General features: G+C 42.8%; 1 protein-coding gene and 1 long non-coding RNA gene across 8 annotated transcripts in view; both read right to left on the reverse strand.

Moving 5' to 3' along the window:
- Positions 1-7,420, reverse strand: part of TBC1D31 (TBC1 domain family member 31) — a 67,089-nt gene extending 59,669 nt beyond the window's left edge. For 2 of the 7 annotated variants that reach the window (XM_070802500.1, XM_070802498.1), the window contains exons 1-2: positions 7,164-7,418; positions 2,127-2,273 (exon numbers count right to left, since the gene is read on the reverse strand). In XM_070802500.1, coding sequence (XP_070658601.1) covers positions 2,127-2,163 — 37 coding nt within the window. In that variant the 5' untranslated portion in view covers positions 2,164-2,273; positions 7,164-7,418. Of the gene's footprint in view, positions 1-2,126; positions 2,274-4,489; positions 7,003-7,163 lie in introns of those variants that run through there. The other 5 variants (XM_070802499.1, XM_019973888.2, XM_019973889.2 and 2 more) reach the window with 5 other exon arrangements.
- Positions 7,421-19,599: 12,179 nt separating this feature from the next.
- Positions 19,600-23,673, reverse strand: LOC139186883 (uncharacterized). The gene is made up of 2 exons (XR_011570562.1): positions 23,543-23,673; positions 19,600-21,954 (listed from the first exon to the last, which is right to left on the reverse strand). It is a non-coding gene; the product is annotated as an uncharacterized lncRNA (long non-coding RNA).
- Between the last annotated feature and the right edge of the window lie 29 nt (positions 23,674-23,702).

Below are 23,702 nucleotides of genomic sequence, written 5' to 3' on the forward strand. Positions count from 1 at the left end.
ATTAGGAGGGTAGGCAGTCAGAGTAAGAGTAGAGTCTGAACACAAGGAACCGCAGAGATTGGTTAAGGTTTGGAAAACTCGGAGAAGAATGGAATGAGTAAATGACAATAGATAAAAGCAAATGAAGTACCTGCATCACTGATGTTGAAGTTCATTGCTCTATAATGCAGTCAATCAACAATTATTTTTATTTTGTTCAGTTTGGGATTTTTATTTTATTTTGTTTAGTGGGAGCAAAGAGATAGGTATATTGATTTACAATTGGGAACTGGCTGCGTAGGTTATGCAAGAGTAATGGGTGGGAGAATTATGACCATTAGGTAAGGAGTGGAAACAATGATTAACACATTTCTACCCAGTAAATCACAGACAGATAAATCATTTATGAGCTCTTCTTTCCCTGAACTATTTGAGAATTAGGTTACCGAAATCACGTTTCCTATGAACAAGGAAAGTTTCCTATATAACCACAATAAAATCATCAAAATCTGAAAATTACATTATATATTACTACTGTCTAATCCCCAGACCTCAGTTTTGTCCACTGTCCTAAAAACCTCCTTTACAGCAAAGGGATCGGTCCAGACCCAAGCCTTGACTTGTCACGTGTCTAGGCTCCCTCTGTCTGCAAGTCTTCAGGCTTTCCGCATCCTTCATGTCCTTGACCCCTGTGAAGGTCACAAGCCAGTCTTGCTATCCAATGCCCCTAATTTAGCTTTGCCAGCTGGCTCTACTGATGAGACTCAGGTCACCTGTCTTTGGCAGGAATATGACAGAAGTGACACTATGCTCTCACCACTGCACCCTATCAGGTGGCACACAAACTCTGATTTGCCCCACTACTGGTTATTTTAACTTTAATCCTTTGATGAGGTGGCGTCTGCCAGGCTTCTTCACTGTAAGATTACTGCTTTTTTTTCTCTTTAGTAAGTATTTTGGGGGGAGGTACTCTGTGACTGCAAACATCTATCCCCATTAAACTGTTGACTGCAGCATGAATTCCCAGATTTCCGTTTTATTCAGTGGGCTACAAGCCACCACTATCATTTATTTTGAAACTCACTGTCTCCAATCTGCCCAGAGAGAGAGCCTTCAAGGTGACACTTCTGTCCTTTGGACACATCCCCATCCTTCTTTGACAGAGTCCTTCTTTCTGGCTACAAAGCACTGCAGGCTTATCTTGTATCTTCCCTGCCTCCATCCTAAAACTGGCTGTTTCTCCAAGGATCCCGAATTCCTTGAAGCAGACTAATATTTAGAAAAGAACTGGGCACTGGGTATATTCATTACTACTGGGGTGTTATTGCTTCCAGGCCCTATCAGTGAACAAAGCTAGGAAATTTATGTCCATATAATTCATTCACTTTCTTATACACACACCTCTATTTATTTCTCTGTCTGTCTACATATATTCAAAACCAAGGATTCATACAGACAGAACCAAATGCAATCCGGGTCCACAGGGTTTAGTCTAGTTTTCTCCTTCTCCATATTTGCAACTCCTCTTTCCAATAGTCAGGAACCTGGCCCCCATTAGCCTCAATACACTCATTCGACCAAAGTCCCCGTCTTTCCCATGACTGCCCCCATCCCCACACAGACACTTTCTGACTCTCTGGCTGGGCCAGCACAGTTTTCCCGTTCCACCGACCCCCACTGCAACGATGACTACCTCCATCAATTCCCACCTAATGCATTCTCACTAAATTGTTTGGTAAAGGAAAAGAAGAGGAGGAAGAGTGATGATCAAATCTGTAAAGATTCCTAGGTCTAGTTCACTCTGACAATAATGCATTATATAAAGGCCACTGTGCTTTTTCTAAACAGGTACCAGACATTAACTGATAAACTAGAGATAATGAAGGTTGAAATTTAAGAAAAAAACAAGCTATTAGAGATGCTGTTAAAACGAGAACTTTAATTCTCTTTTAAAAAAACCCCAAAACCCAACCATTTTGTCTTTCTATTCTTTCTCACTTTATTCCACCAGCACTAACGGCAGAATTTTACAAAGTGTCTGAAATATAGTAAGTACTTAATAAATCTTTCTAAATGAATAATCAATGGTAGGTACTAAAACAGTCAAGAAAGTAATCACTTGGTAAATATCCAAAGTATTTGCTCACCTGTTTCCACACAAGTCAAAAACATAGATATTTCCATGATGGTCCCCAGCAATTAAACAATCACCCGAGCTATCAAAAGCCACGTTCAAGAATCTTAAAACTTTGGGAAGGTAATCCGAAGTGTTGTGAATGATGTTCACTATAATTCTGCCAAAAAACAAACAAAACAAAAAACCATTAAACTCTATGTCAAGCATTACTTGCTATTATGAAGCCCATGCATTGTGTAGTACACCTCACTAATTTTGAAGTTTTTTGCCTACCCCTTCTTCCCTCTTCTACTTCTCCTCCTGTCCTAGAAGCAACCACACAGTGACTTCTGAAAACTGTATAGGATGTTATTATCAGAGTTGCTACTGTTCGTTTATTCATCAAACACCTAAAAACTCACAAAGCATTGGACACTGCATAAGCCAGGAGATAAGGGTAGTTGATAGGCAGAGGCCCTGCCCTTACGAAGCTTTCAGCACAGGAGTAGAGACAGACACTAAAAAAATAGTTTCTCTGGTGGCTCAGGGTAAAGAATCCGTCTGCCAATGCAGGGAACACTGGTTCCATCCCTGGTCCTGAACGATTCCACAGAACAACATGCTGGAGAACAACTAAGCTTGTGCACCAGAGCTACGGAGCCTGTGCTCTAGAGCCCAGGAACTGCAACCACTGAGCCTTTCCGCTGGAACCACCGAAGGCTGTGCACCCTAGAGCCCGTGCTCTGCGACAGCAGCAACCTGCACACCACATCAGGAGAGCAGCCTCTGCTCGCCACAACCAGAGGAAAGCCCGTGTGGCAACGAAGACCCAGCACAGCCAACAAATTACTTAAAAAAATTATTTAAAAAGATAAACACACACATGAGCAGATTTAAGTGACAGACAACAGGGTATGATAAGAAAATGTATTTTTGACCGAGTAGTTGGATTGTTACACCAAGCAAGACATAAACAATGAAGTAATTAACGAAAAGTAGTTTTATATAAATCACAAACTACCATATGTAAGAAAAATTTCAATTCAATATCCTAATTTTAAAATACCCTGATGAGACTTTGTTTTTGTGACTCTGGGTGTTCCAAGTATACATGAATTTTATTTTCAAGTATATCTGTTGTTGTTGTTCAGTCGCTTAGTCATGTCCGACTTTTTGCGACCCTATGAACTGTAGCACTCCAGGCTTCCCTGTCCTTTATTACCTCCAGGAATTTGCTCACTCATGTTCACTGAGTCAGTGATGCCATCCAACCGTCTCATCCTCTGTCACCCCCTTCTCCTGCCCTCAATCTTTCCTAGCATCAGGGTCTTTTCCAATGAGTCAGCTCTTCGCATCAGGTGACCAAAGTATTGGAGCTTTAACTTCAATCTAAAAATATGATTATATCTGTCTAAAGGTATTATTTTTTGAGAGCAAGATCAATACCATATATCTGCTGAAAAGCAAACTTATAAATCTGCAGAACTAATTAACTCCTTAAAATAATACATGGGTCATGAAGACCAGAGTAACCCCACTCTCTCCTGCTGCTGCTGCTGCTAAGTTGCTTCAGTCATGTCCGACTCTGTGCGACCCCATAGACGGAAGCCCACCAGGCTCCCCCGTCCCTGGGATTCTCCAGGCAAGAACACTGGAGTGGGTTGCCATTTCCTTCTCCAATGCATGAAAGTGAAAAGTGAAAGTGAAGTCGCTCAGTCGTGTCCGACTCTTAGCGACCCCATGGACTACAGTCTACCAGACTCCTCCATCCATGGGATTTTCCAGGCAAGAGTACTGGAGTGGGGTGCCATTGCCTTCTCCGCTCTCTCCTGCATGCATGCATGTTAAGTCGCTTCAGTCATGTCTGACTTTTCGAGACCCCATGGACTGTAACCTGCCAGGTTCCTCTGTCCATGGCATTCTCCAGAAAAGAACACTCAAGTGTGTTGCTGTGCCCTCCTCCAGGGATCTTCCCAACCCAGGGACTGAACTCCCGTCTCCTGTGTCTCCTGCATTGGCAGGTAGGTTCTTTACCAGTAGTGCCACCTGGGAAGCCCACTCTCTCCTGCAACAAGTTTTCAAATCATGAAATTTCTTAATTGACTTTTAATGAATTTGAATTTTAATACTGGAAACAATTGCCTCATTATCACTTCATTTAAAAACCACCAAATTAAGTATATCAAACATTTTCTTTACTTTATTTAAAAATAAGGCTTCTGAGACTCATTGGATGAAACAGTAAAATTATTTCTATCTAGTTCCTGACAAAGATTCTCGGCTTGACCAAACTTTAATCAGGCTTCAGAACCTTCTCCTAGGCTCATCTGTACATTCCCTTGAAAAATCTAATTTTAGCAAGCATGCTCAGTCAGTTTAATAAGAACCCCCTACCTTTAATACCATCATCCTTGACACCTGATGAGGTTCCTCATTCTCCATCATCTCCCAACTGCTGTCTGATCACTCTGGCCCATCTTCAGCAAGAATCCTGTGAGGTAGATTTACCCTAGATGTTCTCTCTTGGTAACTTTCCATCCTCTGACCCCCTACCTTGGTCTCTGTCTATAACTTCCCTCTTGCTCAGGCTGTGTTCTGAACCCAGCCCAGAACACATCAACTCCAGTTCTACACTGAGGTCTTGCTTCCTCTCTTGCAATAATAGTCTTGAATAATGTTTCTTTTCACCACTTTAACTCTTGTCCAGCTCTGGTTTTTCTCTGACATTCCCAAAGGGGAGTGCGGAGAATGTATTGAGACAATAAGTAACAACATCAATATGTTCCCTGGCAATTAAACTTCGACCAAGCAAAGGACTTTTCCCTCCAGTCTTTTTTCTATAATGTTTACGATGTGTGTGTGGATTACGAAATTACATGATCATTGTTCAAAATATGGAAAATACAGAAAGACACTAATAATTTTATTATAACCGTACCATCATGACATAATCACATTTAATAGCAAAATTCTGTCTTTCTGACTTTTCATATAAATCACACATACAAGTATTTATTTTAGAACTGTTTTTCAATGGCTCATAATTTGCCTGATGGTGCTCCTCAGTCCTTAAACATAATAAAAACATCAAATATTTACTGAATACCCAGATACATGAGACACTAATTCCCTAAGACAATCTTGCTGTTAAGTACCATTATCTTCACTTACTGCCTAAGATTAACTTGCCCAAGGTCACAGAGCTGGTGGGTGGACATTTACTTCAACTGCAGTCCCTCTGACTCCACAGTCAGCGCTCCCCACCCCCCTGCCCTTCTCAACATCATAACAACGGGTATTAATGAACAAAAAGAAACAATGTTTTAGTGGAAGAAACAGATAAGGACATTTTCACACAAATGTGAGTCATTTTCTGAATCTTGTATGTGTATCTAGATATTAACAGTAAGGAAAAAAATTATTGTGGGCAGGCATAATTTTTAGAACATTTAGAGAATCTCAGAAGTAGAGGCGGCGTTGGGACTTCCCTGATGGTCCAGTGGCTGACAATCCACCTTCTAAATGCAGGCGACGTGGGTTCAACCCTCGGCGGGTGAACTATGATTCCACATGCCACAACTAGTACCCAGCACAGCCAAAACAAACAAACAAACAAACAAAATTTTTTAAATAAGTAGAGGTGATATTTACATAAACTCCAACTTTGGGAGTGAAAAATCTATATGGAAGAATTCCTGTTCCAGACGAAATGTTAATTCAAAGGAGAGACTGAGACCAACCAGAAACCAAATAAGCTAATGGAATCATGTGCAGCACTGTGCTTTTGCAGTTGGCACTCAAACTCTACTGATTTTTTGAGAAGCAACCAAAGAATCAACAGAAAAATTACTAGAACGAGAAACACATGAAATATGAACACAAGTGAGGCAGTAAAGTCAATGGAATCCTAAGGGATTAAAAGCAGTAAGATTAACACGGCACCAATATGGCACCACTTTGGGACAAAGGCTCCCATTAAAGTCACACAAAAGCATCAAACAGGACAGAGACCGGGGAAAAGCATGAAAGGAAGAGCTGGGGAGGAAGGGATGACTGGGCAGAGCAAGAGGATTCTTAGAGCAGTGAAAATATTTTGTATGAGACCATAATGGTGGATGGGTCATTATACATTTGTCCAAACCTACAGAATGCAGAACACGAAGACTGAATCTTAATGTAAACAGTGGAATTCGGTTGGTAACCATGTGTCAACACAGGCTGAGCAACTGCAACAAGTGTACTGCTCTGGTGGGGACACTAGTAAAAGTGTGGCTAGGCGTGTGTGGAGGCAGGGGATGCACGGGAAATCTCTGTACCTTCCTCCCAATTTTGCTGCGAACCTAAACCTGTCCTAAAGAAACAAAGTCTATTTTTTAAAAAAGCAGCAGCAACGCTGACCTTACTAGAAGGCTGACCTACGCTGGATACACATTAATTCATAAACTCCGAGAGAATCAGAAGTTTGTTGCGTTCCGCAACTGTCCCCCAGCGCTTAGAAGCCTGGCACAGAAGTAGGTGCTCATCAAACAGTTGATGACTAGAATGCTTGCATGCCCGACTGCTAACAATGATTCAAGAATGGATAAAAGATTTAAGGATGGCATTTGGAAGAGGGAGAAGTGCATTCTTTTCCGGCATCCGTTCCTCCTCCTGAGTTCTTTCCCAGATGTTATAATTAACAAATAAGTTACTGAGCATCTACCGCGTGCCAGGAATACCACAGGGATTCCGGGCTAATTAAAGCAGGCAGTCCTGGCTCCCATCAGAAGTGCAAATTCCCCAGCATAAATCAGGCCCTCCACGCTGATCCTAATTGAGACTCCAGTCCCCAAGACAGGGGAAGGGGGTTTCTAACGATCATCAAAGTCAAGCTACCTGCGTTTATCAGAGGTCACCCAACCCGGGGATCACGAGCAGGGTAAGAACCAGAACCTCCGTCCGGTTCCCCGCACCCCCCTCCCGAGACCTTCCCCAACGGACCCGCAAACGCCTCCCCGAAACCGCGGATCCGCCCCTCGCCAGCCTCCATCCCCCTCCAGCGCGCGCCTCCTCCCGCCGCGGCCTGTACCCGTCCCGAGTGGCCGGGGATGGCTTGCGGTGCCATATCTTGCCGCTCTCCTTGCTGCCCAGGTCTGTGCTCTGCATGTCGCAGCTCCCGCGCGGCCGCCGCCGGCCCGGACAACGGTCTCGGCGCCTTCCCAGCAAGCGCCGCGCTCCCGGCCCGGGAAACTTCAAGCGCCGGCCGAGGCTGCAGGGATCCTCCGCGTGGATCGTACCAACCGCGCGCAGGACGCCGATATTTCTATTTACAACTAATCGGGCCTTCCCTCCCAAACTCCGCCCAGCCAACCCTTCCCGCTCCGGAAGATGGAATCGGCCAACGACCTTCTCCCTTAGGCTCCACCCCTTTCGCGGTCCGCCTCCCAAAGCCTTCTGGGAGTCGTAGTTTTCTGCAGGTGTAACATGGGCGCTTGGTGTCGCCTTGGGAATTCTGATCTCTGGGCGCCTCGGTGAGTTTTAGACTCCCAAGGGAAGCAAAGAAAATAACTTTACCCAGTGGCCCCGGATTGTGTTTCACATTGCGTTTAGGGATTAAGAAGTTGTACAGACAACTAATAGAGAAGAAAGGACCCAAATGCATGGAGAGTTAAAGGGTTCCTTTTATAGAGTATTGCGGTTCAAAAAGAATCTTGATAAGTCTGCTCTTGTTGACCTTTTTACCGTCGTCATGAGTGTTGTTTCAGTTCCATAGTCTAGTTCAGTTCAGTCGCTCAGTCGTGTCCGACTCTTTGTGACCCCATGGACCACAGCATGCCAGGGCTCCCTGTCTGTCACCAACTCCCAGAGTCTACTCAAACTCATCTCCATTGAGTCGGTGATGCCATTCAACCATCTCATCCTCTGTCGTCCCCTTCTCCTCCTGCCTTCACTCTTTCCCAGCATCAGGGTCTTTTCAAATGAGTCAGCTTTTCGCATCAGGTGGCCAAAGTATTGGGGTTTCAGCTTCAACATCAGTCCTTCCAAGGAACACTCAGGACTGATCTCCTTTAGGATGGACTGGTTGGATCTCTTTGCAGTCCAAGGGACTTTCAAGAGTCTTCTCCAACACCACAGTTCAAAAGCATCAATTCTACGGTGCTCAGCTTTCTTTATAGTCCAACTCTCACATCCATACATGACTACTGGAAAAACCATAGCCTTGACCAGACACAGGCTCACTATTATGGTGTCCAATTCACCAGACATGCACCAATAAAGCAGTGTGATCAACAGTAGGTTGTGTTGACACCAGAGAAATTCTTTCTGAAGACTATTTACTTAGAACTTTCATAGTGCTTTGTTGTTGGTGTTTTGTAGCTAAGTTGTGTTGGGCTCTTTGCAACCCTATGGGCTGGTAGCCCAGCAGGCTCCTCTGTCCATGGAATTCTGCAGGCAAGAATACTGGAGTGGGTTGCCATTCCCTTCTCCAGGGGATCTTCCCAACCCAGGGATTGAACCAGAGTTTTTTGTGTCTCCTGCATTGGCAGGGGAGTTATTTACCACTAGCGCCACCTGGGAACTAGGTATCAAACATGCTTCCCTGGTGACTCAGACTGTAAAGAATTGGCCTGCAAAGCGGGAGCCCTGGGTTCAGCCCCTGGCTTAGGAAGATCCCCTGGAGGAGGGCACAGCAACCCACTCCAGTATTCTTGCCTGGAGAATCCCCATGGACAGAGGAGCCTGGCAGGTTACAGTCCATGGGGTCACAAAGAGTTGGACTTGACTGAGCAACTAAGCACAGCAGGTATCGCTCTTCCATAGTGCTTGAGGAGTATCAATTCATTTAATTCATTTAATCCTCATAGCGAACCTACAATATTGATAGTACCATTGTCCCCATCCTTAGTGCTCTGTGAGGTAGTGTTGGTTTCCTGACGCTGCGGCTAAGACAACAGAAATTTATTATCTCACTGTTCTATAAGCCAGAGTCTGAATCAAGTGTTGGCTGGCTGCTCCCTCCAGAGGTTCTAGGGAAGCCTCCGCTCCCTCTTTTTTTTCTCTTCCAGCTTCTGGTGGCTGCTGGCTTCCTTGGTTTGAGACCACATCACTTCATTCTCTGCCTTCATTTTCACCACACCTTCTCTTTTCCTCTAATCTCTATCTCAAATCTCCCTTTACTTTTCTCTTATAAGAACACCTGTCGTTGGATTTAGGGCCTACCTGGATAATACAGGATAATCTCAAGACCCTTAATTTACTTACACCTGCAAAGACCTTATTTCCAAATCAGGTATCATCCATACATTCTGGGGATTAGACCGTGGGTATGTATTTTGGGAGCCCACTATTCAACTCACTGCAGGGAGAAAAATCACTTTTTCAAAATTACATGGCCATGATATTTTAAAAGCTCAAACTCTATCAGAAAAGCAGAACTCTCACAAAAATTTAGCCATCCAGATTTAGAAACTTTTTGTATTGTTATCAAGGGGTGGCTCTGAGAGACCAGACAACTCTTAATAACCCATCACAGAGAAGATGACTGCATTCCTTATTTTTATTTATTAGCTTTGAGATGGTAATAAACTATGTATGAATGTTTGATTATCCATGAAATTTAGGATGTTAAGCTTATGGGCAGAATACTAGAGTGGGTAGCCTTTCCCTTCTTCAGGGGATCTTGCCAACCCAGGCTTCAAACTCAGGTCTCCCACATTGCAGGCAGATTCTTTACCAGCTGAGCCACAAGGAAAGCCCAAGAATACTGGAGTGGATAGCCTATCCCTTGGGTTATTAAAATAAATAATAAAAATATTTATTAATAAATATGTTTAAAATTTTGTTAGAATTATTATAATTATTTTAAAATAAATATTTTAAAAATGTTTATTTTACAAAAATATTTATTTATTTGGCTCCACTGGGTCTTAGATGCAGCACTGGGGTTCTTCATTGTGGCATGTGGGATCTAGTTCCCTGACCTGAGCCCCCAGCCTAAGCCACTGAAGCACCAGGGAAGTCCTTCTAGTTCCATCTTGAATCATTACTTAATCAATAACTGATGCATCCGATACCTATATACATATATATTTTTTTCAGCTTTATTGTAATTGACATTGAATAAGCTGCACTTTAAACTGTATTGAAAGTGTGTAATTTTATAAATTTTGGCATAAATATATTCCTGTGAAACCATCACCATAATCAAGATAATGAATACATCCATCACCTCCAAAATTTTCTTCCTGACTCTTTGCAATCTTTTTATTCCTACCCCTCCCTATCCAAGGACAACCACTGATCTGCCTTCTGTTTCTTAGATTAGTTAATCTAGAAATTTATACAAAGGAGTGTTAACTAGGTACTGTTTTTTTTTGAGGCGGGTGGTCTGGCTTCTTTCATTCAGCAGAATTATTTTGAGAGTCAACTATGCTGTTGGGTATATCAGTGGTTCATATTTTGTTATCGCTGGGTAGTATTCTATGGTATATACACACCACAGTTAGTGGGTTTATTCACCTATTGAGGAACATTACCAAGAAAGCTGTTATGAACATTCCTGTGCAAGTCTCTGTATAAATATATGTTTCCATCTCTGGCGAGTAAACTCCTAGATATGGAATGGCTGGACCATATAGTAAGTGTAGGTTTAACTTTTTAAGAAAGCATCAGGCATTTTCAAAGTAGCTGTCATTTTACATCCCCACCGATACTGAGTAGTGTAGGGTATTTTCAGGTACTCTGCATCTATGAGAAGTCTGTGTAATTATAGCCATTCTAGGGTATTATGGTACCTCACGGTGATTTTAATTTCTATTTCTAGCATGACAAATGACGTTCAGTATCTTCTCATGATTATTTGCTTCTGCGTATATTTGCTCAGATCTTTTGCCTGATTTATAATTGGGCTATTTATTTTCTTATTATTGAGTTTTGAGGATTCTGTATATGTTCTGGATATAGGCCTTTTATCGTATTTAAGTTTCACAAATATTTTCTCCCGTGTCTTGTTTTTTCATTCTCTTGACAGTGTCTCTGAATTTACTGTGGATGAAGGGTTGACCAGGTCAGTCACTGTGGAAGGGATCCAAACAGGCAACAGTTGGATGACAAGGGTACGTTGACACATTGTGTAGGAAAGCTGACATTGCACAGGAAAGAGCTGTTTCATTAGTAAAACAGAAATGTGTGTCATGCTGCTAACTGACACAAAGCCAGGCAATGTTTTCCATTTCCTAGATGACTATTTGGCCCTGTAAGCAAAGGGGTTAGGAGGCCAAAGCCATTACAGGTGAACTATGACACTGTGCACCTCTCCTACCCTTTAAACATCAGTGAGGACAGAAAAAGAAAATCAAAGGGATATGCTCCGAGTTGCTTAAATAAATATTCATGCCCAGGGGTACTCATAAAACATACATGAAAGCAATCCAGGGTAGTATTTCATGTAGAATCAAAAGGATTTGGCACCTACAGCTGAAATGGTACAGTATCAAAGCAGAGGGGAAAGTGTGATGTTGATCTTGACAGGCAGCAAGATCATTCCCACATACTGTGAGAAACTACTCACGTAGACTAGGGTTTCTAGAAGGCCTTCTCTTGACTAAAGGCAGGAGGGGACCAGAGGGTGAAGCTCCCATTTCCATGGCAGAATGGGCAGTGGTTGCAAATTTCCCACCTTTTTTTTTTTTTTTTAAGATTTATTTATTTAATGTTTTGGTTGTGGTTGGTCTTTGTTGCTGCACTTGGGCTTTCTCTAGTTGCGGCAAGCAAGGGCTATTCTCTAATTGCTGTATGTGGGTTTCTCATTGCAGTGGGTTCTCTTGTTGCAGAAGAGAAGCTCTAGCCCCCTGGGCTTTAGTAGTTGTGGTGCATGGGTTTAGATACAAATAATCTCAAGAAGGGGACTTCCCCGGCAGTCCAGTGGTTAAGTCTTTGCCTTCCAATGCAGAGGGTATGGACTTGATCCCTGGTCAGGGAGCTAAAATCCCATATGCCTTGTGGCCAAATAACCAAAGCATAAAAAGCAGAACAATATTGTAACAAATTCAATACAGACTTTAAAAATGGTCCACATCAAAAAAATTCTTAAAAAAATAACCTCAAGACCATCAGTTCAGTTCAGTTGCTCAGTCGTGTCTGACTCTTTGCGACCCCATGAATCACAGCACGCCAGGCCTCCCTGTCCATCACCAACTGCCAGAGTGCACTCAAACTCACGTCCATTGAGTCGGTGATGCCATCCAGCCATCTTATCCTCTGTCGTCCCCTTCTCCTCCTGCCCCCAATCCCTCCCAGCATGAGAGTCTTTTCCAATGAGTCCATAGATAACAGTAAAAAGGAGTATAATAATTAAGAAATGATAAAATAAATAATTAATAAGGACCTACTGTATAGCACAGGGAACCTTAATCAATACTCTGTAATGACCTATATGGGAAAAGAATGTAAAAGAGTGGACATGTGTATATATATATGTATAACTGATTCACATTGCTGTATAACAGAAACTAACACAACAGTGTAAATCAACTATATCCCAATAAAAATTAATTTTAAAAAAGAATGATATGTTTTGATTATGTATTATTTTTTAAATGTAATTTATTTCAACCTATAATTTAACATTTAATAATTGATTCCGAAAATTCCACAGTTCACTCTTGTAAGCTAACATGAGCCTGCTCCAATACTGCAGTGTTTCTTACTTTCATCAACTTGTTATTGGTGTTGTTGTTTGGTCACTAAGTCGTGTCCAAGTCTGCAACCCCATGAACTACAGCACGCCAGGCTTCCCTGCCCTTTACTATCTCTGAGTTTGCTCAAACTCATGTCCATTGAGTCTGTGATACCATCCAACCATCTCATCCTCTGTTGCCCCCTTTTCCTCTTGCCCTCAATCTTTCCCAGCATCATTTTCAGTTGACTATTGCCGTGTAATACCCTACCTCAAAACTTATTGGCTTAAAACGAAACTGATTTCCTGTTTTTCACAATCCTGTGAGTTGATTGGGCTCAGCTGGACAGTTCTTCTGCTTCATATGGTGTAGCCAAGGTCACTCATGTTTGCATTCAGTTGCAGTTGAATCCTGGAATATCCTCATCTGATAGATATTCTCATCTATCAGTGCTTCTCTCCATGTGGCCTCTGGTCCTTCAGGAATCTAGCCTGAACTTTGTTCTGGCTCCCAACAAAGGAATGTTCCAACAGGACAAGCTCGAACGTGTCAGTGTTTAACAAGCTTCTGTTTCCATCAGCATGCCTGTCAATGTCGCATTGGCTGAAGTCGGCCACATTATCATGTCTAGACTTAGTGTAGATGGGAACTACGCTTGGGCAGGAATTCAGAGAGATGTGTTTTGTTGGAGGCTACTAATAAAATGGTTGACCACAGATGACCTCAGAAAATATCAGGGCACATTCGGAGGGAGTCCACAAGGAATAAATCGTCTTTGAGGGGCGTTGAAGGGTTGTCCTCCTACGTGTGTGTGTGGAGTTACAAATGAAGGAGGGAGAGTGGACCAGCACCACATGTAACTGAATGGTTCTCAGCTGGGGTGAGTTTGCTCCCAGAACCCCAGAGGATGTTTGGCCACGTCTACAGACGTTCTTGGTTATCGTAACTGCTGAGATTGTCGTTTGCTGCCAGTCATCCTTTGCACAGGGAAGGCTCTCACCAGCCAACAACTGTAAACAGCACCGAAGTGTCGACAGCACCGAGGCTGAGAAGCCCTGTGTGTGACCTCACAGCACGAACGTGGCTTGTTAATACGTGTTTTCTCTTCCCAACACGTTTTCCCCTCCTGCTGCTGACAGCATGTACAAGACATAACATTCTCTCAGAGCTCTCCAAACGCACGTTAGCCTACTTGGATTGGCTTCAAACGAATGTGACAGATGTAGCCTTTCTGGCTCTAGTGCCTTGCCAGGCAAGCATATGCATGTTTTGCACATCACATCTGCAACTAAAATTCCATGACTAAAAGAGGACACACCTCCAACTCCCAGTAAAATATCTCACATGACTTTTCCTCCAGGTTTTCCGGCTCTCAGAACCTCTTGGTATCTCTGATTGCTCTCTTCTCCAGGGGAGCTAGTCTCTTCTTTTCCTTACTATGTAACAGTTACATTTGCCCTCCTCTGCAAAGGTGTACTCACTTATTGGTTCAGTAAATGTCAATGAAATGCCTACTGCTGGCCAGGGCTGTCCTGGGTGCTGGTGTGCAACAGGGAACCAAAGTCAGTCACCTTTGCATGGAGCTGGCATGCTAGCTGGGGCGACAGACAACTAAAGAAAGAAACGATATCACGTTTGGTAATGAAAAGTAAAGAAAATTTTAAGCAGAGTAAAGGGACGAGAGCAATGGGGTGGGGTGATACTTGGATTAAGGGATTTAGGGAAGATACTGCCTGAGGGGTGATGTCTGAGCAGGGGACTGGACACTAAGCAGGAGGGAGACACAAAGACAGGAGTCCTGTAATGTGTTCAGCACCCTGTGTGAGCTTTTACTTATTTATTTATGGCTGTGCCGGGCCTTCATTGTTGTGCCAGGACTTTCTCTAGTTGTGCAAGGGTTTCTTATTGTGGTGGCTTCATTGTTGCAGAGCACAGGCTGTAGGTGCACAGGCTTTCAAGTTGTTGCTCCCATAGTTTGTGGAATCTTCCTGGACCAGGGATCGAACCTATGTCCCCTGCATTGGAAGGCAGATTCTTATCCACTGTGCCACCAGGGAAGTCCCATGTGGGAGCTTTGTATTTGGTTTCCAGGGCTGTCACCAACTATCACAAACTTGGTGACTTTAGGTACTTGCGTGCTTAGTTGCTCAATCGTGTCTGACTCTTTGTGACCCCGTGGACTGTAGCCCGTGAGGCTTCTCTGTCCGTGGAATTTTCCAGGCAAGAATACTGGAGTGGGTTGCCATTTCCTCCTCCAGGGGAATCTTCATGAACCAGGGATTGAAACTGCATCTCCTGTGTCTCCTGATTCTTCACCCGCTGAGCCATCTTGCTAAGTCGCTTCAGTCATGTCCAACTCTGTGTGATCCCATAGACCGCACCCCACCAGGCTCCCCCGTCCCTGGGATTCTCCAGGCAAGAACACTGGAATGGGTTGCCATTTCCTTCTCCAATGCATGAAAGTGAAAAGTGAAAGTGAAGTCACTCAGTCATGACTGACTCTTCGTGACCCCATGGACTGCAGCCTACCAGGCTCCTCCATCCATGGGATTTTCCAGGCAAGAGTACTGGAGTGGGGTGCCATTGCCTTCTCTGGCTGAGCCATCTTAAAACAACCCAAATGTATCTTCTCAAATCTCCAGGAGCCAGAGGGCTGAAACTGTGGTACTGGCAGGGTTGGTTCTTCCAGAGGCTCTAGGAGAGTCTGTTTCCTGCCCCTCTTATAGCTCCAGGTGGCGGCCAGCAAGCCCTGATGTCCCGTCTAGCAGGTGCATCACTCAAATCTCTGCCCTTGTCGTCACATGACCTCCTCCCCTCTGTGTGTCTGTGTCTGTTTTCTCTTTTTATAAGGATACCAAGTCATTGCTAATCCAGTGGTTTAGCTCACCCTAATCCAGCCTAGTTTCATTTTAACTTGATTACATCTGCAAAGACTCTATTTTCAAATAAGGTCACATTCACAGGGTACTGGGGGTTAGGGCATTACTATATCTTTTGGGGGAGTACAAGTCAACCCATATCATGATTGTTTTGGGATTATCACAATGACTGGGGGCACCACTGGCATTTAGGTCGGGAGCAAGGATGCTTGGCTGACATCCTGCAGTGTATAAATTGGTCTCACACCCTTTGGAAGGTTACCAAGCTATTCCTGTAAATGAAAACTGTATTTGGGATAGTTACACTAGAACCAAATTCTGTTTTACATATAAACATAAAGGATATTTAAAGGGATTTTACATACACTAAATTTTCCTAGAGTCCAACTACCATACTCATTGAGGCAAGATTGTACTTATTTTCTTTCTCCTTTTTTTAAAATTGAAATATATTTCACATATAAAACTGTATAAGTTTAAGGTGTACATATGTGTTCTTTCTAATGTATGTGTGGGTGTATTCTTATTTTTGCTCCTATATTACATGATTGCATTATATATATGTGTGTGTGTGTATGTATGTGTGTGTGTTAGTCGCTCAGTCATGTCCGACTCTTTGCTACCCCATGGACTGTAGCCGGCCAGGTTCCTCTGTCCATGGAATTCTCCAGGCAAGAATACTGGAGTGGGTTGCCATTCCCTTCTCCAATATATGTGTATACATACACATACTATTCTGCACTTTCTCTTTTTCACTCATCAAAGTATCCTGGATGTCACTCCATGTGTATTTGTAGAGATCTTCCTCATTCTTTGTTTACAGTTGCATGTTATTCTAATGTGTGACTTGTACTATAGTTTTCTCAATCTGTTTTCTATGTATAGAAATTTAAGTTCTTCCCAATATGTTGCAGTTACAAATAACACAATAAATAACCTTGCATGTAACTTTAAATATATATATATATATATATATATATATATATTTTTTTTTTTTTTGTACTGTTACAGGTTTATCTTCAGGTTGACCTACCAAAATTGACATTGTTAGATTAAAGAATAAATGTATATGTTGTTTCTATTGTGATAAATTCCCTCCCTAGGGGTACTGATTTTTGCCAAACTAATAGGTGAGAAACAGTATCTGAGTATGGTTTTAAGTTGCATTTCTCTTATTATGAGACAAGTTTAATATCTTTCAATGTGTTTTCAGTTCAGTTCAGTTCAGTCGCTCAGTCGTGTCCAACTCTTTGCGACCCCATGGACTGCAGCAGGCCAGGCCTCCCTGTTCATTACCAACTCCCGGAGTTTACCCAAACTCATGTCCATTGAGTAGGTGATGCCATCCAACCATCTCATCCTCTGTCATCCCCTTCTCTCCTGCCTTCAATCTCTCCCAGCATCAGGGTCTTTTCCAATGAGTCAACTCTTCGCATGAGGTGGCCAAAGTATTGGAGTTTCAGCTTCAACATCAGTCCTTCCAATGAACACTCAGGACTGATCTCCTTTAGGATGGACTGGTTGGATCTCCTTGCAGTCTAAGGGACTCTCAAAAGTCTTCTCCAACACCACAGTTCAAAAGCATCAATTCTTCGGCGCTCAACTTTCTTTATAGTCCAACTCTCACATCCATACATGACCACTGGAAAAACCATAGCCGTGACTAGATGGACCTTTGTTGGCAATATGTTTTAGGGTAATATAATTCTTGGTGAAGTATCTGTGTACTTTGTCCACATTTCTGTTCAGGTTTTACTCTTTTTTTCCCTCACTTTTTACAAGTTCTTTATTTCCTTGGGGATATTAGTCTTTTATCTGTGGTATACCTTGAAACTATTTTCTTTCAACTTTATCTTTATTTTTGGCTGTGCTGGGTTTTGGTTTCACTGCTGTGCGTGGGCTTTCCCAAGCTGTGGCAAGGAGGGGCTACTCTTTAGTTGTGGAACATTGGCTCTAGGGCACCCCGGCTCAGTAGTTGTGGCGCATGGGCTTAGCTGCCCTGGGGTATGTGGAATCTTCCTGGACTAGGATCAAACCCATGTGCTCTGCATGGGCAGGTGGACTCTTAACTACTGTATCACCAGAGAAGTGCTATAATATTTGGAGCCATGTCTTTTGAGTTGTTTTGCAGACACTGAAACTCCCACCAGATGGAAGAAGTGTATGGTGCCCACAAGCACATAGACCCCAGACCTGTTGGAAACGAAAGCCTGAGGATGGTAACTCCTGATTACCTCACCACAAACCAGTCAAAAAAATGCCCACGAGCTGACTATGCCCTGCTCCTTGAACACTATAAAACTCCTTACTACCCGCTCCGGGGTGGGACACACAGTTCTGAGGGCAACTGCCCACTGTGGCCCCCTTTGCCTGGCAAAGCAATAAAGCTACTCTTTTTTATTTCACCCAAAACTCTGTCTCTGAGCTTCTACCCAGCACCAGTGAACAGAGCCTGAGTTTTGGCAACAACAGTGTGAACAGTAATGGAGCTGATGCCCCAAAACACAACCACAGTGCTTGGTAAACAGCAGGCTCTCAACAAACAAACAACAACCTCGACGTAGGTGGCAGGTAATACTGTTTCCCCTTTTCAAAGAGTCAACTAAGAGGTTAGTGACTTGCCTGTGGTCACACAATCAGCAGAGGACAGAGACAGGACTGGAATCCAGGTTGATTCTTCTACACTGTGTAGAAGGCTGCTTATTTAGTATACACACACACACAAATCAGAATAACAAATAGGAAATGCTTTATATGCTATTTAGTAATCCCCTTGTCTCCCAGTCCAGTGTGCCAAATTTTAAATCCCAGGCATATGACTACAAATACAGGACTGGTTCTGCCAGGTATATCTGAGATGAATTATTATTCTTGCCATAGCTTGTTCATCTACAAGACGGGGCTAACAAAACCCCCCTCCTACTAATTAACATAAAGATTAATTACATCTTTGCAGTGTGTTTTGGATTTCTTGAATCTAGAAGGCACTTACATGGCAGTCATTCCACTGGGATGGTGTTCCTATATAACTGTTGCGACAGAAAGCTATTTAAGTCATCAGTTCCCTGTCTGTCAGCGTCACTCAACAGCGCACTGCTGAGTTTCAGCGCTAGGCAGTGTTGTGTTCTCCACTGTTGGTCTCTCTCCAATTAAAGAAAGGTATTTATTTATTTGGCTGTGCTGGGTCGTAGTTGAGGCACACGAGACCTTTCAGCTGCGGCATGAGAACGCATAGAGGTGGCACGTGGGATCTAGTTTTCCTGATCAGGGATTGAACCCAGGCCCCCTGCATTGCGAGTGAAGAGCCTTAGCCACTGGACCACCAGGGAAGTCTCTCCCTCCAATTTTTAAAGTTCTTTTTTCTTTGTTTAAAGAGAAAAAATAGGAAATATATTTTGGATATAGCAGGAGAGACATAGTTCAGGTTATCCTAACCACTAGGCCACCAGGGAACTTCATAAATTTGTGTTTCTAAAGTCTGAAGTTGAATTTCAGAGTGAACACTCTCAATTCTAGAACATGACCCAGAAATAACTCCTGACAAACACTGGGTGAACGTTGTTTTGTTCTTTATTTCCCCCCTCATGCACCTTACTTACAATTTCATCAGAGAAACCTTATTTGGCCCTGCACTTAAGCTAGATAACCCACTTTCTCTCACTGTACCTTGGATATGTGTGCATGCGTGCTAAATTGCTCCAGCCATGTCCAACCCTTTTGAGACCTTATGGACTGTAGTCCCCCAGGCTCCTTTGTCCATGGGATTCTCCAGGCAGGAATACTGGAGTGGACTGTCATGCCCTTCTCCAGGGATCTTGCAGACCCAGGGACTGAACTCGAGGCTCTTATGTCTCCTGCGTTGGCAGGCAGGTTCTTTACTACCAGCACCACCTGGGTTATGATGGGTAGTGGCTAAAAGAAAATGGGGAGAGATTTGGGAAGGAACCACAGGCAAATTTTCCAAATGTTGTTATTTATACAGCATTTTTACTTTTATTTTATATCAAAAGTATCTTCTCATAAAGTTTGTACCAATGTACATTCCCAAACAGCTTTGTACAGGTAAGTGGTTGCTTCACATATTGGGTTGGCCAAAAAATTTGTTCAGGTTTTTCTGTAAGATGTTCTAGAAAGACCCAAACAACTTTTTGGCCAACCCAATATTTACTGTGTTTGATATCCATTAGGCCCCCAAATACTGTATATGCTTTTTAGATATGGAATATTTTGTGCCTTTTTGTTATGTAAAAAAATGCTTTTGTTAATTAATATCGAGGACGTGGTGCTGAGGAATGTTCTCAAAAAATAATAGATTGATTGAAACTTTGCAGTCTGAAGTTATATCCTGGTGGATGGAACACCCCATTCTTGCTGAAGGACCTGAAGAATATGGGTCATTGTGACACAGGCTGTTAAGTCCAAGCTCAAAGCTTTAGATAAGGAGTTTTCAGGCCCAACATCCTACGTTTATCTTAATTTTGAGATTTCCAAGGAAAGAGGACCCGGGATCAGCTTCTCAGCTTAGGCTTAGGTCTGATGTTAACACTTTATACACAGCTTCTCTCTGTTCTGATACACAGCTCCTCTCTGTTCTGAGCCTATCAAAATGCTGCTTCATTGAAATTATGCCAGAACTCTGCCCTTCCTTAGAATCCAATAATGACCTTAGTCTCTTTTGTTTGGCAAGATGCTCAGCTTCCTCCGGAGTGCATTCTCCCTGACCAGCAAATTAAGAAATCTAACCCTCTGGACTACAAGTGTGTTCTTAGTGGTTTTTCTATTGGCTGGCTGCATCAGTCTTAAACTGCAGGTCCTGATATGACCCGGCCAACCAACATGGCTGTTCTCTTGCTCACAGTACATTCCCTGCTGCACAGTGCCTGCTTCACCTACACCTGACTCACATGGCTGGCCGTCCTACCCCTGACCCAGCCAGTGACTGCTCTAATCTTTAGATCCGAACATCTTCCCCAGGATAGCTTATCAAAGGGGCAGTGAAGGGCACGCTCCTCCGCTAGTTTCCCTGGTAACCGATGACCCAACCTAAGGCCAATTTCCCCATAACTGTAACTTCCCCCTTTCCCAAGTAGCAAAAATTGCTACCATGTCTTGACTACCGTCTGCCACATATGGTGAGGTGTTGCTCCAGTACCTTGCTTCAGAAGTGTAAACTACCTTTATCCAGTAAACCATTGATGTCTCCATGGTTGAGTCTGGGCTCTTCCTTTGGCCTTTTTAAAAATTTTTTCTTTATATATAAATATATATTTCTATATATATATAATTGAAGAATAGTTGACTTACAATGTTTCAGGTGCACAGCAAGGTGATTCAGTTATATGTATGGACATACGTTATTTTTCAGATTATTTTCCATTATAGGTGATTACAAGATAGTGACTATAGTTCCCTGTGCTATACAGTAAACCTTTGTTGCTTGTTTCATATCTTTTTGTTTTTAATTAAAAGCCTAGCATTCTATTCATACTAAGTTAAACAAGTAGAATCAAAACATCATACTTTTTTTTTAGTTAGACAAAAATTCACAAGTTTTCTAAAAGATATATTATACATACTATTTATATAAATGTATACAAAAGCTTTTGTACTGTGCTTGATAAAGTCTTGAGAAAGATTAACAACAACAAAAAGAGATGGAAAATTGGAAAACATAAACTAAGGGAAATGGGAGCACTAAATATGAAATAGAAAAAGTGAAATGAACTGATAAAAGTAAAAGATCATCATTTCTTTGGTCTTGAAGCTGGGCATGTAAGGGGCTTGTAGGGTCTGCAGGGTGCAGCCCAGCAACCCTACATCTGAAAACAACCGGAAAACATCTACTCTGCATCCTTTGATATATTCCTTTAACAGCATGATAGATTTTCATCTACTTGTAATTTAAGTCCTACCCAGCAAACTAGATTGAGTCTTGAGCATTTCTGCTTTCAGTTCCTTCAACAATCCAAGCCAGTTGGAGCTGTTGACTGAAGAAAAACTGCATAACCTAAAAGTGATGAGTTAGGTTTTATTTGAGGAATTTACTTCCCAGGTGGTGTGAGTGGTAAAGAACCTGCTTGCCACTGTAGAAGACACAAGAGACACAGGTCCAATCCCTGGGTCAGGAAGATCTGGAGAAGGAAATGGCAACCCACTCCAGTATTCTGGCCTGGGAAACCCCATGGACAGAGGAGACTGGCGGGGCTACAGACCATGGGGGTCGCAAAAGAGTTGGACACAACTTAGTAACTAAACAACAACATAGCTCTGAAGACCTGCTCTGAAGAGGCAAGGGAGAAGTCAGGATGTATAGGAGGTTTTGCTGAAACAAAGCAGAAATATAAAAGATTAGTACTAATCACAAAAACCAGACATCTCAAGTTAATCGTTTAGTGCTTTTCGATTTATGGGAAGATGCAAGAATCTGGCTCATTGAAATTATACCTTAGATATGCATCTTAACTATTTAGAGCCAGTATCGTGTTTTTCTCCTGGGCGCCCACTATCTGGGTGCGGCAGTGGCTGATGGCTTGATGGCAGGCAATAGTCACTGTTTACTGGAATGGAAGTCAACATTCTTTGTTTACTGACAGGGCAGGGAACATTTTTGTGTGTGTGCAAAGTGGCTATTTTCTCTGCCTGGAAAACTCCTCAGAGTTTTGCTTCGGGGGCTCAGCTCAAGGGTCACCTCCTGTAAGTTCTCTTTGACCATTTTCATCTAGAGTGGCCATCTCTCAGGAACTTCTCCAGTTGTCCAGTGGTTAAGACTCAGTGTTTCATTTCAGGGGGTTCAGGTTCAGTCCTTGGTTGGGAAACTAAGATCGTATATGCTGCAGGGTGCGGCCAATAATTAATAAAACCTTTGAAAAAAAAAAAACTGCCTTATGATCCAGCAATCCCACTGCTGGGCATACACACTGAGGAAACCAGAAGGGAAAGAGACACGTGTACCCCAATGTTCATCGCAGCACTGTTTATAATAGCCAGGACATGGAAGCAACCTAGATGTCCATCAGCAGATGAATGGATAAGAAAGCTATGGTACATATACACAATGGAGTATTACTCAGCCATTAAAAAGAAAACATTTGAATCAGTTCTAATGAGGTGGATGAAACTGGAGCCTATTATACAGAGTGAAGTAAACCAGAAGGAAAAACACCAATACAGTATAATAACGCATATAGCGTTAGAAAGATGGTAACAATAACCCTGTGTACGAGACAGCAAAAGAGACACTGATGTATAGAACAGTCTTATGGACTCTATGGGAGAGGGAGAGGGTGGGAAGATTTGGGAGAATGGCATTGAAACATATAAAATATCATGTATGAAACGAGATGCCAGTCCAGGTTCGATGCACGATACTGGATGCTTGGGGCTAGTGCACTGGGACGGCCCAGAGGGATGGTATGGGGAGGGAGGAGGGAGGAGGGTTCAGGTTGGGGAGCACATGTATACCTGTGGCGGATTCATTTCAATATTTGGCAAAACCAATACAATATTGTAAAGTTTAAAAATAAAAAAAAAATTTAAAAAAAAGAAAAAAAAATATCAAAAAAAAAAAAACCCTGAAAAAAAATATTTTTAAAAGTGGTCATCTCTTCCCACACTTCTGCACTCCCACCCTGCCACTGTACCCCCCACTATCCTATTTTATTTTTCTTATCACTCGCTTGTAATTATCTTATTCAATTATTTGCTCATTACCTCCCTATCTTGGTTAGTATGTAAACTCCAGGGGAGAAGGTACAACAGCTCTGATGATTGCATCACCTCCAGGGTCTAGAACCCTATTTGGCACTTAGCAAGCCCTCAACAAACTTCTGTGCGAAACAATGAACAAACGAGGAGCTATGTGGTAGTTTAATTTCCTCCTTCTCCTTTAAATACCCTCCAAGTAGACCCACCTGGATTATAAATCCGCAGGACGAGGTAGAGGGCGTTTAGCCTCGCCATTGGCCGGAATATTTGTCGTTGCTGCTGGCAACCACTGTTCCCCACCAGTCGTGTTGTCGCCCCGGCCCGGCCCCGCCCCTCTCCGCCCCGCCTCCGAGACGCCAAGTTTCT

This window comes from Bos indicus, chromosome 14 (genome assembly GCF_029378745.1).
Source record: "Bos indicus isolate NIAB-ARS_2022 breed Sahiwal x Tharparkar chromosome 14, NIAB-ARS_B.indTharparkar_mat_pri_1.0, whole genome shotgun sequence".
Lineage (NCBI taxonomy): Eukaryota > Metazoa > Chordata > Mammalia > Artiodactyla > Bovidae > Bos > Bos indicus.